The sequence below is a fragment of the Hemiscyllium ocellatum genome, chromosome 3 (genome assembly GCF_020745735.1).
Source record: "Hemiscyllium ocellatum isolate sHemOce1 chromosome 3, sHemOce1.pat.X.cur, whole genome shotgun sequence".
Classification (NCBI taxonomy): domain Eukaryota; kingdom Metazoa; phylum Chordata; class Chondrichthyes; order Orectolobiformes; family Hemiscylliidae; genus Hemiscyllium; species Hemiscyllium ocellatum.
This window is the reverse complement of record NC_083403.1, coordinates 67,965,666-67,984,066: the sequence shown is the minus strand read 5'-3', so window position 1 is coordinate 67,984,066 and position 18,401 is coordinate 67,965,666. Positions and strand designations below refer to the sequence as shown.

At 40.7% G+C, this 18,401-nt stretch overlaps 1 protein-coding gene across 1 annotated transcript in view; it reads left to right on the top strand.

Moving 5' to 3' along the window:
* Positions 1–11,505, top strand: part of LOC132805817 (BSD domain-containing protein 1-like) — a 37,299-nt gene extending 25,794 nt beyond the window's left edge. Inside the window, exons 11-12 of the mRNA XM_060821107.1 lie at positions 9,139–9,239; positions 9,329–11,505. Of these exons, the coding sequence (XP_060677090.1) occupies positions 9,139–9,239; positions 9,329–9,373 (146 nt within the window). The 3' untranslated portion in view covers positions 9,374–11,505. The remainder of the gene's footprint in view (positions 1–9,138; positions 9,240–9,328) is intronic.
* The last annotated feature ends 6,896 nt before the right edge of the window (positions 11,506–18,401 follow it).

The following is an 18,401-nucleotide window of genomic DNA, read 5'->3' as shown; positions in this document are numbered from 1 at the left end:
TTTTCCTCAGGACTACCAGAGGAGACCAAAGCCTGCCAGTCTGTTCTGAGGTTGCCACCCTGGTCAATGTCTAAAGGAAAGTACAGCCGTGCCACAAGAAGGTTACACATGTGAGGACCCTGCTGCATTCCAAAGAGTAAGTGCCACCATCTTCTCCATGCTACCTCACACTCTGCCAATGCACCCATTTCCCACCAAAGCTCATGGTCTACCATTTCTACCGTTACCTGCCGCATTCTCCTCCATCTATACCAACACTACAACCAGCCACTTTTCATGTGGTTCAATCTCAGTTCTTGCCTCACTCCAGGAGAAGCAGCCAGCAATAGGGCAGAGATGGCCGAGAGAGCTGACAGGTGGGATTCTGGCATTCACCTGCTGAACCCTGACGAGGAGAGAATCCTTGCCTGAGCAGGTGTCAGCTCATGTGATAATATTGACACCTCCCATGTTCCAGCAGCCATAAGCTTTATTGCAAAGTTCAGTGCTGTATTTCCATCACAACTACAAATGTGTTTTCAATATCCCCAAGTTTCTACATCTTTTTTGTCAATAATTCCCTCCTTTGTATTCTGCAGACATGAGCAGCATCCAAACAAAATAACTACATTTATGTTTGGGATTGGACAGGGGCTATTGGCCTTTTGAGCAGCAACAAATTTCAGTTTTGCAGTCAATGAATCATGACTTCATCCAGCTCACATCTATGCATAAATGGAGCTGCATCAAGACATCATTTCAATGAGGTGCATCACAGTGCAGCATCTAAGAACTACAAAATGCAGAAGAAAAATATCTATAAAATGTTCTCATGAAAAACGGGTACCCAATAAACACAATCCGCCAATTCCTCAGAAACAAACCCAAACAAGCAGACACAACACGATCAAAAACTATAGCCACATTATCTTACTTCAAAGACATATCAGAAATGACTTCCACACTACTCAGACCCCTTGGCGTCATGGTAGCCCACAAACCTACCAACACACTTAAAACAGCGACAAATGAACCTAAAAGATCCATTAGATACTACCAGCAAAACTAACGTCATTTACAAGATACCATAAAGGAACTATTTTAAAAAAACACTACATCGGACAAACTAGCGGGAAACTTGTCATCAGGATACATGAATGCCAACTGGCCACCAAAAGGCACGACCCACTATCACTAGTTTCTATACATACAGACAAAGAAGGACACCACTTTGACTGGGACAACACACACATCCTAGGGCAGGAGAAACAAAGACATGCACGAGAATTCTTAGAGGCATGGCATTCTAACCAGAACTCCATCAATAAACACATCGATTTATATCCTATTTACTTTCCCTTGAAAAAAATGAACAGAAAGTGACATCACCCACCTTAAGAAACCAAGGCCTATAAATAGAGAGGCAGGACGTAACACCAGCGCTTCATCGGAGACTCTGCTGATGATATTGCCTAGTATAGTGACCAGAGCTGAAAATGTGTTGCTGGAAAAGCGCAGCAGGTCTGGCAGCATCCAAGGAACAGGAAATTCGACGTTTCGGGCATAAGCGCTTCATCAGGAATGAGGCTGATGAAGGGCTTATGCCCGAAACGTCGAATTTCCTGTTCCTTGGATGCTGCCTGACCTGCTGCGCTTTTCCAGCAACACATTTTCAGCTCTGATCTCCAGCATCTGCAGACCTCACTTTCTCCCCTAGTATGGCGACCAAACTTCTGAAAACAAACCTTCAAGCTCAACAAGCTAACTTATGTACTTGTCATCAATCTGAGGTACAGATCTTCTCAAAAAGTTTACAGAAAGGTAGTTCCATGCTGTTGAGATGTTTGTGAGATCTTGGATTGTCTTTATGAATTGTGGGCCATAAGTAACACTTTGAGTCACCAGTGATTACGTCTGCTTACTATGATTAACTTGAAGTGATTAATGACATGGTCAAGATTGTATGAGGTCAAAATTTATATTTAATGTAGTTCACATACAGAATTCTATTATTTCAGATTTATTTAACCTGTACTGCTTAAGTGCCTGATCAACGCAATTACCCCTTGAAGAGCTTTATATTTCTAACAAGTAGAACCCAGTCTCTCTGATTAAAATAAAATGCTACTCATCCACTTCAGATGTGGTGCTCGCCAGTTTTCATTTCTATTGCATGTTTGCAATTTGGATGAGGATGAAAGACAACATTGTCAATGCTACAGAGACTGAATAATGGCCTCAACCTGTAGATCTCGGTGAGTTATTCTGTGCCTACCCCACTCACCCAACCAAACTTTCATGCTACTATCTGCCATGCCCTCACTGTCAACCCCATTAGTTTTGAGGCTCCCCATCTTCCTAGGTTACCCATTTTTAGAACATAGAACATTACAGCGCAGTACAGGCCTTTCAGCCCTTGATGTTGCGCCAATCTGAAGCCCATCAAACCTACACTACTCCATTCTTCTCCATATCTCTATCCAATGACCATTTAAATGCCCTTAAAGTGGTGAGTCTACTACTGTTGCAAGCAGTGTGTTGAACGCCCCTACTACTCTGAGTAAAGAAACTACTTCTGACATCTGTCTTATATCTATCACCCCTCAATTTAAAGCTATATCTCCTCATGCTAGCCATCACCATCTGAGGGTAAAGACACTCACTGTCTAACCTATCAACCCTTTGATTATCTTCTATGTCTCAATTAAGTCATCTCTCAATCTTGTTCTCTGTAACGAAGATGGCCTCAAGTTCCTCAGCCTTTCCTTGCAATACCTTCCCTCCATACCAGGCAATATCCTAGTAAATCTCCTCTGAACATTTTCCAAATCTTCCACATCCTTCCTATAATGCGGTGACCAGAACTGTACACAGTACTCCAAATCTGGCTGCACCAGAGTTTTGTACAGCTGCATCAAGATTTCATGGTTCTGAAACTCAGTCCCTCTACCAATAAAAGTTTACACATTGTATACAAAGTTAACTTACCCGGGTTGATAGGGTTATTTTCATCTTCCCAAATTACCCCTAAGGCCCAGGCTTATCCACTTTAGTTATACCGAGCTTTGTTGGTCAATCTCCTCACAACACCACGTCCCCACAATCCACTTCCCTCCTTCCATTCCTCCCCCCCCCCCCCCCCCCCACACACACACACACACACACACACACACACACACACACACACACACAACCACTTGTGTACTCCAATGTTCTATCATCTCATATCTTTATATTTCAAGTTGCCCCCTGCACAATTATTCTCTCCTCTGCATCCCACCCTGCTCCATCCAGTTCTCAATTTTGAGTTCCCCAATCCCCCACCACACCAACAGTCTCTGATTTACTCCTTTGATTTTCAGTCAGCAAGGTCAGACACATTATGGTTCCAACCTCATCCTGTCTGACTTGGAACGGCAGCTCTGCCTGATGACTGACTAGGTTCTTGCCTTTTTTCTGTTCAGCTCCCCAGCTAACGTAATAATTTTCAGGATGATAGCACTGGCTCTGTCGGGCTTGATGTAGCCCACTCTCCAGGCTATAATAATTCAGACTCCCTGAACCTGAATGCAGTGAGTGGTCAGCTGACTGATGCTCCTGGATGATGCCTTTTGAGTATGTTGTGACCACTGACTGCTCAGAGTCCCCTTGACTTTGAAACATGGTCATTTGGTTGAAGCACATTCATTGTGTTTGCTGCATAATGTGTTGGCATGTTCTACAGCTGCTACCTTGATGTAATGTAGTGTCATACAGCACAATGTCTACTCCCTTGACTGATCACTGGTGGCAGCAGATATGCAGCTTTATGGCTGCACTAAAAGACACAGAAGAATAGAAGTTCTGAGAGTTTGTAGGATTTGAATGAGATGGTAATGCTCAAAAAAGCAAAGCAAGGCAAAGATGCTGTGTGCGTCTAAGTAAATGCACAGTGAGAATGCTAAGTAAACAAGCTAAGAGCCCTGAGATACACACTGTTCTGATTCATGAGATATTGCCTGTCCTGTGTAAAGCTGCCAGCACTACAGCATATAACCTTTGTTGAGCTTGGAGTGCAATCTTTAAAGAACTCTATGAATATTCAGTCTGAGGTGTGTCACGACAAATTGGTGAGGCTGCTGTTGGGCTGAAGCCAACCTCGGTGAATGGAAATTACAAACGGTTGCTGCTAATGTAGCATGCTCTGAAATGTCGGGAGATGCTAACTAAGGTGGATGCCCAAACTACACCCACCAGGTAACCACCCTGACTTTCATATCAGGAACTGGTGCCAATTAGTTTCCGTCCGCTCATGCACAAAATCAGACATTTTTTCCCTTGTCAAGCAAATAATTTTTCCATTCTTGTCACTTTTTCCCTGACTGTTTCGCCATTGCTCTCGTTATTCAGGGCTCATTGTTTTTCACTAATAAAGATATTTTGAGTTGGACAGACAATCTAAAACTTTTATTGCATATTTGAAACAGATCCCTGATATGAGGGGAATGACTTAAGAGCAAAGGCTAAACGGTTGGAATTCTACTCATTGGAATCTCAAAGAATGAGAGGCGATCTCTTCGAAATCGAATAGAGCTTTTAAAGGGGTTTGACAAAGCAAATGCTGAGAAGATATTTCCCTGCATGGGACATCCAAGGACCAGAGGGCCTAGTCTCAGAATTAAAGACTGAGATGAGGAGAAAATTCTTCTCCCAGGTGGTTGAAAGTCTTTGGAACTCTTGGCGACAGAGCTGTGGGGCACAGTCCTTGTGTAAATTTAAGGCTGAGATAGATTCTTTATCAGTAAAGATGTGCAGGATTATGAGGAAAGGACAGGAAAGTGGATGTGAGGAATATTGGATCAGCCATGATCCTATTGAATGATGTAACAGACTCGAGGGGGTGAATGGCTTACTCCTGTTTCTATTTCTTGTGGTCTTAGATAAGACAGTTATTCACTTTGATTTGTAGACAGTACCATTTTTTAGATGATCACACTGACAGTATGATCAAATCTAATGTTACAGAAATCAAGCCTGTCAGATGTTGGTAACTACTGTACCTTAAATTTTCAAAATTTATTTTTAATATAATTGTTTGAAATTAATTGTAGGTTTTTTTTAGAAAGCAAGTCAATATCGAGAAGTATAAATGTTGATGTGGTCAAATAGTTTGAATGACGAGGTCAATTTAATTAATTTTAACTTATTAAGATACAATGGCAGTGGATAGGTTTGTCATTTTGTTCAGTGAGATATTTTGCTGGTAATGAGTTGACTGCTGTCACTAGAAAGGCAGATGTGAAGCTGAACATGTTTTGGAAATATAAATGCCTGCCATTTACAATGAGACTGTTGGAAACTATTCTATCAGTTTTAGTCTCAATTGTTCCCAAAAGTGCGTCAATAGAGGAGAAAATATTGCAAAGCAAAATGTCAGCACAGTGCTGAAATCCTTTTTTGTTTTGTGTTGTGTTGTTGATGTTGTTGTTGGGACTACATTTAGGTGAACAAGACTCTTTTTCCTGAAACTGATCAAACTAAACTACTGGCAGAAAGAAAGGTTGGCAATGTAATCAAGCCTGTGATTTTTCAGGTAAATCCGTTCTAGCACCGTTACTTTGTCAAAGATTTGGTAATTGACCTTTTCTGGGGATACATATCTGTTTTTTTTTAGATTAGACTTAGTGTGGAAACAGGCCCTTCGGCCCAACAAGTCCACACCGACCCGCCGAAGCGAAACCCACCCATACCCCTACATTACCCCTTACCTAACACTACGGGCAATTTAGCATGGCCAATTCACCTGACCCGCACATCTTTGGACTGTGGGAGGAAACCGGAGCACCCGGAGGAAACCCACGCAGACACGGGGAGAACGTGCAAACTCCACACAGTCAGTCGCCTGAGTCGGGAATTGAACCCGGGTCTTCAGGCGCTGTGAGGCAGCAGTGCTAACCACTGTGCCACCTGCTCAAAATGCTGTAAAATTTAGGAGATATTTTGTACATCATTTTAAAGTGATTCTTTTTTTTAAAAAAATGCTTGCATTGACTTCTGTAATATCTAGGAATGCTAATAATATACTTCTTTCAAAATGAGCATCTTCCTTCCATTTCTGCTCTAGCCAGAGGAACAGAAATTTCAGTAGCAGGTAGGAAGAGCACAAGGAGCTGCAGAGAAATCCATTAGAAAGAGACTGGCTCATGGCTGTTTGCTAATGCTATACTTTACCACATGCTGCCTTTTTTTGTGAAGGGAAGTCGCTCTACCTTAACACTCGAATTCCACTCTTATGTCCGTATTTAAACCACTGCTACAATGAGGCCAGGAGTGACCCTGGTAGAACACGAACTGAGTATCAATGAGCAGATTACTGCTGAGTAAGTGCTACTTAATAGTGCTGACAACAGCATTTTACATTACTTTACTAATGATTGAGAGTAGGCTGATGGGTGATAATTGGGCAGTTGGATATATCCCTGCTGTTTATGAGCAGAGCACACCTGAGCTATCTTTCTGGAGACCAGTGACATACTTAAATAGTAACTGTGTTTCTCTCCGATCAGGTGGTGTCAGATCTGCTGAGTTTCTGCAGCACCTTCTGTTTCATTTCATTTTTGCAGATTGTCAGGTATACGTCAGTGTTGTAATGACACTTGGACAGCTTAGCTGCGAATGTGGCTCATTCGAGACGGCAAGTCTTCAGTACTATTGCCAGAGTTTTTCAGAACCCATACTTAATACTGTACCTAATGTATTCAACCATTATTTAACGTAATGTGGAGTGAATTAAGTTGGCTGAATACGAGCAATTGTGGTGGGGACCTAGTGAGAAAGCAGAGATGGATCATTCAATTAACACTTCTACTTGAAGATTATTGCAAACGCTTCAACCTTATCTCTTGCATTAATGTGCTAGGAACTCTCATCTTTGAGGCTGGAGACCCTCTGGATTCTCCTTTTCCTGTTATGTCATAGAGATGTACAGCACAGAGATAGACCCTCTGGTCCAACTCTTCCGTGCCGACAAGATATCCTAACCTAATCTAGTCCCATTTGACAGCACTTGGCCCATATCCCTCTCAACCCTTCCTATTCATATACCTATCCTGATGCCTTTTAAATGGTGTAGTTGTACCAGCCTCCGCCACTTCCTCTGGCAGCTCATTTCATGCCAGTTGTAGCTTGTGGCAAAACTGTGGAGCTTTTGATTTGATTTGTTGGTTTTGGGATCAGCTGAACATTACATGTTGCTTACTTGTGTAGTCCCGTCATACAACTTCACCAGCTTGCCACCTCATTTGCTGCTCCTGGCCCACTTCTCACACTCTTCGTTGAATCAATACTGGAACCTTAGCTTAATAGCAATGGTAGTTTGAGAGACTACAGAGTTCTAAATTATGATTACAGTTCTGTTGTCCTGATGGCCCACAGCTTTAATGAATGCCAAGTTTTGATTTTAATAGATCTGTTCAAAATCTATCCCGGCCAATACAGTTATTGTGCCTCATAACATACAGCATGGAGACAGACCCTTCAGTCAAATTGTCCATGCGGTTCAAGAAGGAAGCTCATCACCACCTTCTCAAGGGCAACTTGAGGATAAATGTTGGCCACATTCCACAAATGATTTTTCTTTATAAATGGTCCAAATGGCATCTTAACCACAATGTTTACCTGTGATGCAAATTTCAAAGAATTATGTACCTGAACTCCTAGGTCTACCTGTTCTGCAACACTACCAAACAAAATGCTTTGGATTCCCAATGACTTCCAGTGGTCACTCTTGCTGATCTTGTCAAGAACAGACACACCTGCAATGGGTAGATTGGTGATGTCATTTGTTTCCTTCTGTCTCCCATAGCTTAGTCCGACAGATATCGGTGCCATGGTGGCTCAATGATTAGCACTGCTGCCTCACAGTGCCAGGGGCCCAGGTTCAATTCCAGTCTCGGGTGACTGTCTGTGCCGAGTTTGCACGTTCTGCTTGGGTTTCCTTCAGGTGCTCCGGTTTCCTCCCACAATCCAAAATTGTGCAGGTTAGATGGATTGGTCATGCTAAATTGCCCGTTCAGGGATGTGTAAATAGGATGTGTTGGTCAGGGTAGATGTAGAGTAATAGGGTAGGGGAATGGGTCTGGGTGGGTTACTCTTTGGCGGGTCATGTGAACTTGTGGGGCCAAATGTCCTGTTTCCACACTCTACGGATTCTATGATTCTGTATGTCCTTCAGTTCTCAATTAATTCAGTCAGTATTGGTGCAACCTAGTCACATTTGGTATGGGACATCATACATTGGATAGAGGGTTCATTTTGTGACCTTTGTACCTTCAGTGCTACTCTTAAGTAGTATTCAACATGGAGAAGCACAGCTTTGAGCTTAAGACATGACAGTAGGTGATAACTGCAGGTTTCTTTACTCATGTTTAACTAAAACCCTAAGAATCCTCAATATTGAGGACTCTTAGAACCATTCACTCCTGACATACAGTCCTGGGACATTGATTGTAAGACATGGTTCAGTGAATATGACTATCCGCCTATTGCTTGACTATTAAAACCTCTTCCAATTGTAGCATGTCTTCTGATATAAAAAATGAAAGAACTTGCAGGATTGATTGGTGCTTGGGTTTATGTTGACTACTCTGTTCGTTTTCAATCCTTTTCAACTTTTCTGTAGAGTTTTGATGCAATTGAGTGGCCTGTTGAACCATTTCAGAGGGCTGTTGAGCATCAATTACATTACTGTGGGCCTGAAGTAATGAGATAAGCAGACTTGGTTTCCCGAAGGGCATTAATGAATCAAACAATTTTTTGCAAAGTAGTAGGTTAGTGATTACAGTTAACTCCAGTGTGGCTTTTTAAAGTCTGTATTTATTAATTGAATTGCATTGCATTTCTGTTCCACCAACAGTGCAACCAAAGGAGAAAATTTTAAATTAGGAAATTCTGAAAATGGCCCAAGCTTTTGTAGCTGGAGAATAGAACTTTGAAATCTGAAACTGACTTGGCTATCTCAGGGTTAGAAGCATCTAAGCTGAAGCAGCCTTCCATTTATAATGGTGGTGACAATGACTTTTAACAGGAAGAATCAATAATTTGATACATATTGGGGAAACTCTTTTCAATTATTTAGTGTTTTATGAACTCTGGGTTTCACCGGGTTTTTTTTTGTTATAGGAAACACTGATTATTTTGAAAACTGGGATGAAGACCTTGATCTGGACATGACTGAAGAAGAAATCCAGTTGACTTTATCTCGAGCTGAAGCCTCAGGAGAGGTACTGGTTTTGTTCTGTAATGATTTTCTACCTTGACGATTGAAGGTTGCAAGATTGCTGCTGTAATGTATGCTTGTTTTCTTTTGCAGCTTGATCCTGAAGACTGGGATGAGTGGGTATGTGAACAGAAGTAAACACTTTACACAACCAAACTATTACCTGCAGAGCATAAATAACTGGAAACCGTGTCAGAAGCTGTTGCCATTATTTTTGAGTGTTGCATCAAAAGTGACATCAAACAGTCTATGGACAGCACGACAACTTTTTAATTTCAATTGGAATATGTTCAGACAATCGTTTTTATGTTAATGTGCAGCTTTATGAATGGATTGAAGATCTGTATTTGACCAGATGCCAAATTTCAACAGTAAATGCTAAGAATGAGCAAACTTCTGGCAGCCTTAATACTGTCTGGGAATACTGTCAAACTGTGCAAGTTGATCTGTTACAAAGAAGGTGTTGGTAATCTCCCTGTATAGAAGATTACACAATGAATTAGCTAACCTGCCTAAAGTATACAATAGCTCCTCAGAATGATTGCTGCCATTTGGAAGTTAAGATGTCATTGCTATTTGAGCAACCGGCTAGAATGTAAACTGTAACACTCTCTTCTCGATCTGACTGCTAATGTTCCTCAGCATCATGACTGAAACACAGTCCAGGAAACAAAAGCGTCCTGGGCAAGATCTCACTGTGCGCAAGTTGATACATCTCTCTGATGAGTATTATGAAGGTGGTGTGACTTTTCCTAGTGCTAGTAAAAAATGAGGTCTGCAGATGCTGGAGATCACAGCTGCAAATGTGTTGCTGGTCAAAGCACAGCAGGTTAGGCAGCATCTCAGGAATAGAGAATTCGACGTTTCGAGCATAAGCCCTTCATCAGGAATAAGAGCCTAGTGCTACCAATTAAATCTATCTTTCCTTACAACCTCCCAGTGCTTTTATTAACACATCCTGAAATTGATGCTGCTTGCTTTCCAGATTGGCATCCAGTCAACCTCGGTCCTGATGCATTTTTTTTTTCCCAAACTCCAATTGATCTGCATCCTCACATCCAGGAATTTTAGAGCCATAAACTTGGACTTCCTAATTTCAGTGTCACCGAGATTTACTGCTATTGCACGAATCTTGTATCCAACTGCACTTCTTATTCAGAAAATTTATTTTGCAATGAATTTTTAGTTTTATTTCAGCATTAAACACGACTTTATCCTCCAGATCATTTCATCTTAAACTGAGACCTGCTGAGTTTGTAAGTAGGCCTTCACTTGCTCAGTGCCTTAGTAGCCATTTGAAGACAATTACAACGATTTTAATAACTCATGAAACAAAGAAAGTGGTAGAATGTTCACTTTCAGTCTTTTGAGAAGAAAGAACCTCATAACTTGCCAATACTAATTTCACCGGAACAGTCTTGGAGATGTGAGAGAAAGTCAAGAATGGGGAATTAGGGTTGCAAACTGACTTGTTCCATAGCATATACTGTCCATCAATAAACTGAACTATATACTATAAATTTCACCAATTGTTCTCAAAAGGCAAACATTTCCTTCTGCATTCACTGTTGGTATTTGGGTTGGTGATATTTGTAATGGTTTCAAAAGCTTTACTTTGCCACCTCCTCCTGGTCTTTATTTAACTAAGATTTGTTCCAACTTCCAGTCACATTCTCCTACATAACAGTTTGTAAAACCATAGATTCAATTTTCAGTCAGGTCTCCAGTGATATTAAAACAACAATGTTTATGTAACACCTGCTCCTGTCAGTGCTCAGTGTGCCTGATGCTGAAAAATTGTGCACTTTTCTGTTGGTGATATTCTGTTTCAGTGCTGAATGTTGTCCACTCAAGCCCAGCAGAGTGAAGTGCAGTGTTTAAACTGTTTCTATCTTTACTGCAGCATAATGAATCTTTTAACCTCAAGCCTTTTTTGCCTTGGTCTAGTCAAGTTTGCTGTCAATTTGTAGGTAACGTTGTACATTAGAACTGTCAAGTTTAACGTTGTTCAATACCCAACTGGCAGTGCAAAATTCTCTGGCCAGCTTACTCTTAAACTGCCTATAAATTGCTGCAAATTGTTAATAAATTGGATAGAATTCAATCAGATGTTGGTCTGATTACAGAGTGAGCAACAATTTTAGGTGATTCCTTTCACTGTTAATAAGAGTTCCCACACAGTCTACACATTGCTTCGATTAACTTTTTTGTTTATATATAATAAACTATACTATTGGATGTGAAAGTGAAAGAAGTAATTCTTAGTTTATTTTCCCTTGTTCTTTGATTTCTAGGGTTTCATTTTTTTCAAGTTGAAAGCTCATAGGTGACCTGAAAAATATTGTAGTAAAGGTTTCCTTTGATCTGTCTAGGGAATTACAAATCCAATTGTCTAACTTTTAAAGTAGAATCCCAACATCAAGCGAGTCATATATTCCCAAAAAGACAAAAAAATAGTCTTCTACATTTATTGTAACTCTGATTTGGGTGAGTGACTTATGTGTTTGAAGATAAAAATAAATTGTTTTTTATGATGTGAATGCTGCAAAAATAATGTGTTGAATGTTTGTAGAAAAATCACTAAGACAATGTCCAAATGTTTCCTTTGATGGTATTCTGACCATCCCCATTTTTGTGTGCCAACTAAATAAATGTATGTAATAATTTATAATGTAAGAATTCCACAGCAAAGAGAATTAAAAGACTACATCCTGTTTGAACAAATGTTACTTGTGTCAGTGAATTATAAATCTTAATTTTGCTGGTGAGCTATATATCGTTAAGGAAGTGCTACAAAAACCTACTAATTTCAGCAAGCTAATAGATAACTACTAGATAACTTGCCTGTCATGGTCATTTATTTCATTAGATTTGTATTTTGTTATAAAATCAAATTCCATCAGTGCAGTAAAATCTCCCAGGGTACCTTTGGAGCATTATCTAACCAAAAGAGACACTTAACTACATACTGTTCTGAAGAAGACTCATACCAGCCTCAAAACATCCTCTGTTTCTACTTTCACAGATGCTGCCAGATCTGCTGAGGTTCTCTAGCTTCCTCTGTGTTCATTTCAGATTTTCAGTACGCGCAGTAGTTTCCCTTTTATAGGGCATTGAGACAAATCACTCAGAATCATTATCACAAATTTTAAACAATAATTATGACTACTTCATGGGGTGTGGGTGCTTCTGGCTAAACCAGCACTTACTTCCCAGTTGCACTTGAGAAAGTGGTGGTGAGCAGCCTTCTTAAACTGCAGTGTGTTTGCATAGGTAGACCCAGAATGCTAAGAGGGAGTTCCTAAAGTTATTGTTCATTATTCACCTGCATTTATCGTTCATACACTCTTTAGTATTCAGAGCAAGAATTTGATGTTTAGATTTGGACATTGCCTACTGTTTAAAGGCCTTTGGTTTTAATGTCCAAGCACATCTAATTTCAGAGGACTGTGAACTTGTAGCTATTCAAATTCCAAATCAATGGTACATCATAGGTATTTGGCATTTGGCTCATTTGTGTTTTTGATACCCCAGTCCAATTTGTCTCACTGTTCTGCTCCCACCCTGCCTTTATCTAACTTGTTCTTTCCTTCAAAGCTTCATCCAATTTCCTTTTAAAAATTACTTTTCAATCTGCTTCCCCTCAACTTTTCAGGCAGCAGAATGCAAATCACAATTTACTACTTCCTTTTTTAAAAAAAAACAGTTTCTTCCTGTGAGAAACAAAGCTCACTCACTTCAATAATTTCAGTCCAAGACAAGATCTGAAGTAATCAATCTGTTTATTCTACGCTTGCAAACGTGGTGCTTGAAGGCACACAGAGTTTCGCAAGTACATATATAGGATTCACTACTCCCAACTCAGTGCCCATTACTATTGTTTATCTCTTGCTCTTGTGCATAACAAAGTACAAGTTTCACTCTGTCATTTCACCACATCCTGCTGTGGCCCATTGTAGATCTATCCTTCTTTACTTTTATCTACTTCCTCCACCTGTGCCACTTCCTCCCTTTCCCCAACCATATTGATCCTTATGACCTTTTTAATTGGGGTTTGTTTTTGTGTTTTTGCAAAAGTGGGAAACAGATGCTTATAACTACTGCTAGTACAAGCATACCTGGCTTAACCTACATCCTCACACACCTTTATCTATTTGTCTACCATTGTTTGCAGGTACGTTTCATTCTTGTATGCACATTTTAGCTAATACAAAAACAATTATATATTTCCTCCACATAGTTTTCATTCTTGTTGACTCAGCTCTTGGATGAAACAATTATACGTTGGTGTAAGTGCACTTACCTTGCATAAGTAATTATGATTGCAGAAGTAACACTACTTATATCCCACATTCCTATCGCATTTTTTTGCCAATCACCTTAAACCTGGGTTTTTAGTCCCTGACCTTCTGCCACTGAATACAGCTCCATTTCATTTACTCGTATCAAAATTATCCCTCATTTTGAAATCCTCTATCAAATTGTCCCTTTATGTATCCTGTCCTAAAATTAATTTCACTGGAAATTTTTTCTCTAGTGTCTCCACAAAATTGAAGTCTCTTAGTGCAGAATAAATTTATTATGCTTAGCATAAGTCTTTCTAAATTGAATTAAATGCAATACTTCAGCTAAGGCCTGGCCAGAGTTATATAAATTGTTTAACTTAGCATCTTTAGTTTTTATACTGACAAAAAAAAGCCCCCAAGATTCCAATCTTTTTTTAAATGCCATTCTGAATCTGTTCCTACATTTTAGGTTATATACACCAACAAGCTGCCTCTGGACCTGTACCCCTCAAAATTTGTTTAAATCATTTTATGTTGTCATTTTTTATCCTTCTGACTAAAATGCCAATAAATGTCTTTGGTAGGCTGTTTGAAAGTCCTTCTCACACCATCACTTTGCCTAGTCTCATCAATTTTCTTCAGTATTTGTATGTCACTAATATGGAAGAGGTTATATGATTAACTTTTTAAGGTGGTTTTGTGATACACGTACACAAATGAAAACATTATAAGTGGCATAAATTATTTTCAGTATGGATGAGAGGTTAAAGCCAGAATTTCACCTGAGGTATGGATTAAGTATTATTTGAAGGCATGGGACCTAGTGAAGTGGTAGAAATTGCTGGTTGGTTAAATATTTTTGACAAATGCTAAAACCAAAAAACAATTACCAATTAGAGGTCATTCAGCTAATTTTCTGAATGTGAGACTTTGTTGTTAGCGACTTGACTGTTGCTGGACTTTATTAGGTGGATATGTTTTAAATACACTTCTTTTAAATCCAGATAAAAATAGTGTCATTTTGGAGAGAGATGTGACCAACATAACCTACTTAGAGACACATTGCTTGTTGTATAGGTAGAAACTGTGAAGTATATTTGAAAAGCAAGGTGTAAGTTTGAATACTTGGACTTAGGAGGACTCATGATTATGTCAGTCAAGCAGAAATTTGGGAGAAAGGGCGCACACCAAATGCCAAGTAGAATTATTAAAAATTACCAGGTTGAGTGCTATGAGGACAGATACTGAAGAAATAAGGCGTGTGGAGAGTTGAAGTCCAAGAACTGTGTAAGGTTCCCTTGGATCGAGGAGTCCACACAATAATTCTGAGACCATAAGACCTAAGGTTGCCTTGTTTAAATTTTTAACTTTGTACACCTCCGTCCAACACCGGCGTCTCTAAATCATGACACACACACCCAGGTGCGCGCAAACAATTTTGGGTAGTCAAAAGAGTTCAACTTGTATTCAATGGGATGCTGTGTACTTGTGTTTGTGACGAACAGGAAGTGGGTTCTCTGGCCAAGGATATTTGTTTCTTGTGCAGGATAATGTACAAGTACGTCTCAACCTCCATTCTGTAGCATCTGGGTATGAATTGGCTGGTGCTTGTTTATCAACGGCATGGCGTTTTCCCAGCTGTATGTGCATACAGTACGGGCACTTCTGCAGATCTGTGCCGTTCTGTGCAGACTGAAGGGCTGGCTGCAGTGGCGGCGTGTTACTGGCACCGGCTCTGACACATCAACAGAGCGTCTTTGTGACATTGGGCGCCGCCGCTGTGCTCCCGGCGCCAACGCAAAACGGAGACATTTCAAGCAAAGACTGATTACTGTAACTAGGACCATCGGCGTGGCTGTTCATTATTAGACCCCGTACATTGACGGAGAGCACTCTCTTATGGTAATAGAACCAAAATCAACCCAAAATACCGGATCAGCTCTTCCACATCTACGCCAATATAGCTCTAACATGAAGCAAGGACAGCAGCAACAGTAGGCAGCTGATCTTGAGCGATTCGTGCTGTATCAACAAGCACTTCTAACTATTGAGAGTTCAAAAGTATTGGCACTTCGCTTGATTCCTATTACTTTGTTAATTGGGGGTTTATTTCTTGATATTTTGGGAGGCAGTTAGTAAATATATGAACAGTAGGTGCAGAGAATTTGAAACAAAAGCAGAAAATGCTGGTCGCTCTCAGTAATCCTGTAGAAATTTCAGCTCCATCCTCTTTAGGGAGTCGGCCTTTTTTTTGTGTTCTCCCCTCTTCCTGCAGTTTTCTTATCAATTTAACGTTACCCAGTCCAGATTGACAGCTTTGATGAACCCTGCTGCATGTCTCCAGCATTTTCTTTTATTTTCACTGCCGTTTGATAATTTTGGTCCAAGCTTTTTTGTATGTGTGTTTGTTTGTTGAACCGCTTTGGGTTTATATGCAAGATGCTGAAGTTCCTTTCTTCTTCACTTACTGTTCTTCTCTCTCTCTCTCTCTCTTCGCCACCAGCTCGTAAGTTAACATTATGACGGGTGAGTTGGCTGCTGTGCAGTCCCGGAGGTTTCTGGAGGCAGGGGACTGTTTGATGTCGGGGGAGCGGCAGGGTGAAGCGGGAGCCGTGCAGCAGCGCCCGGGATCCACCTCAGACTGGGAAGCGTGCGCTGAGATATTTCCATCGCCCCGTCACGGACGGTAAGATCCTTCATACAGCGCCGCAGAGATCACCAGACAGACATCCCCTCATCTCTACCGCTCAACCTGCACTCATACTGCCCCTAGGGCCTCGGGCTGGGCGCTGCGGCTCAACGTTAGCTGACTGTAAAGCTCCACGAAAAATTCTTTACAGCCAATGAAGTGATTTTTGAAGTGTAGTCACTGTTGGAATTTAAAGAATGCAGCAGCCAATTGCTCACAGTATATTCCCACAAATAGTAATGTGACAATGACCAGATTTGTGGTGATGATCCAGGCATGAATATTGGCCAGGATACACGTGGGATTGCTCCATTGAGTTTTTCGAAACAATCCTAGGCCATGTTTTACATCCACCACTGCAGGCATATGGACCTTGGTATAACATCAGAAAGCTGGCATCTCTAACAGTTCAGTGTTTCCTCAGTTACTGCACTGCAGTGTCAGGTTTGGGTTAAGAACTTGGTGTCATTACACTTACAGTGTGCACACAGTAGCAGTAATACATTTTGAACACCAGCTTGATCAAGTAACACAGGTTTACCCGCTGATTAACATGGTGTGAAATGATTCCACTGAGAATTATGTGTGCTATGAGGTTTCATGTTGATAATCTTTGGAAGTTTTGGGTTAAAGTTTGGCCCAGGTTTTGCTGATGAATAATGGCACATGAACAAAATCTTCTCAGGTAGTCCCTCAGGATTGAGGATGATTTGTTTTCATTCTGGTTTGATACTTCGGAAAGTCCAGGGTACTATCCACAGATTCTGTCAGATTCAGAGTACATAGTGCTTGAAAGGTTAACTAAATGAATCTTTGTGCACTTTCAGTATGTTTTACTTATATTTTGTCTCTGCTTGACAAAGTCTGTTAAATCAGTGTTCAGTGCCTTCCAAAATAAATCTTTTCTATTCTGCTAAGTTACAGGCCAAAGATGTCACCTCAAGAATGTTTTGAGGATATCCCTAAAGCATTTCTGTTGTCCTATTGGGAGCTTCCGCCATGAACAACTTTTGAGTAAAACGGTTGCATCAGATGTTTGGTGTCATGTTTATGAGCAACAATTCCCACTCAGTGGAGCTGAATGAATAACAATATTATTGGTGCACAAAGTGGCCAAGATTTGGTGGCAAGGAAGAAATAGCCCCCATAAATTGCATGTTGCTGGTTCATTTCTGCCATTTCTGCATTTATGAAAAGGCCACCTTACCCATAATCTCCCAGTGATTTTCATAATTACAGAATAAATTAACACTCATTTAAAACTGAAACGCAATGGATTTTTCTCTCCCTGGAATTCTCTACTCAGAGAGTTGTGGAGGCCAGATCATTGAAAGGACTTAAAGAGGAGTTAGACAGAATTTGGAAACAATTGTGATTGTAAAAAAAATCATTCACAGGATGTGGGTGTCTCTGGCTGGATTAGCATTTATTGCTCTTTCCTAATTGCCCAGAGACCAGTTAAGTAACAACCACATTGCTGTAGGTCTGGAGTTTGTGTTGGCCAGTCTCCAAGACACCAGTTTCCTTTCCCAAAGGATATTTGTGAACCAGATGGGTTTTATTTCTGACAATCGACAACAGTTTCAGGGCGGCACGGTGGCACAGTGGTTAGCACTGCTGCCTCACAGTGTCAGAGACCCGGGTTCAATTCTCACCTCAGACGACTGACTGTGTGGAGTTTGCACATTCTCCCCGTGTCTGTGTGGGTTTCCTCCGGGTGCTCTGCTTTCCTTCCACAGTCCAAAAATGTGCAGGTTAGGTGAATTGGCCATGCTAAAATGCCTGTAATGTTAGGTGTGGGAGAATAGGTTTGGGTGAGTGGTGGGTCGGTGTGGATTTGTTGGGCCGAAGGGCCTGATTCCACATTGTAATCTAATCATTAGACTCCTAATTCCAATTTTGTGCTGAATTCAGTTTACACCTTCTGTCTTGATGGGATCCAAAGCCAGGTCTTAGAATATTACCTGGATCTCTAGATTAATAGTCTACCAATAATACCAGTGGGCCATTACCTTCCCTTGTTGAAGTCTTATGCAGAGCTAGCATGAAAGAGATTTTAAGGCTTGGGGCATATCAGCCACAATCTTTTGAATGGCAGGACAGGCTTGAGAAGCCAAGTGGCCTATATTTGCTCCTGATTCTGATGCTCTTATGTTCTGAAAAAGGGTCATTGGACCCAAAACATTGATTC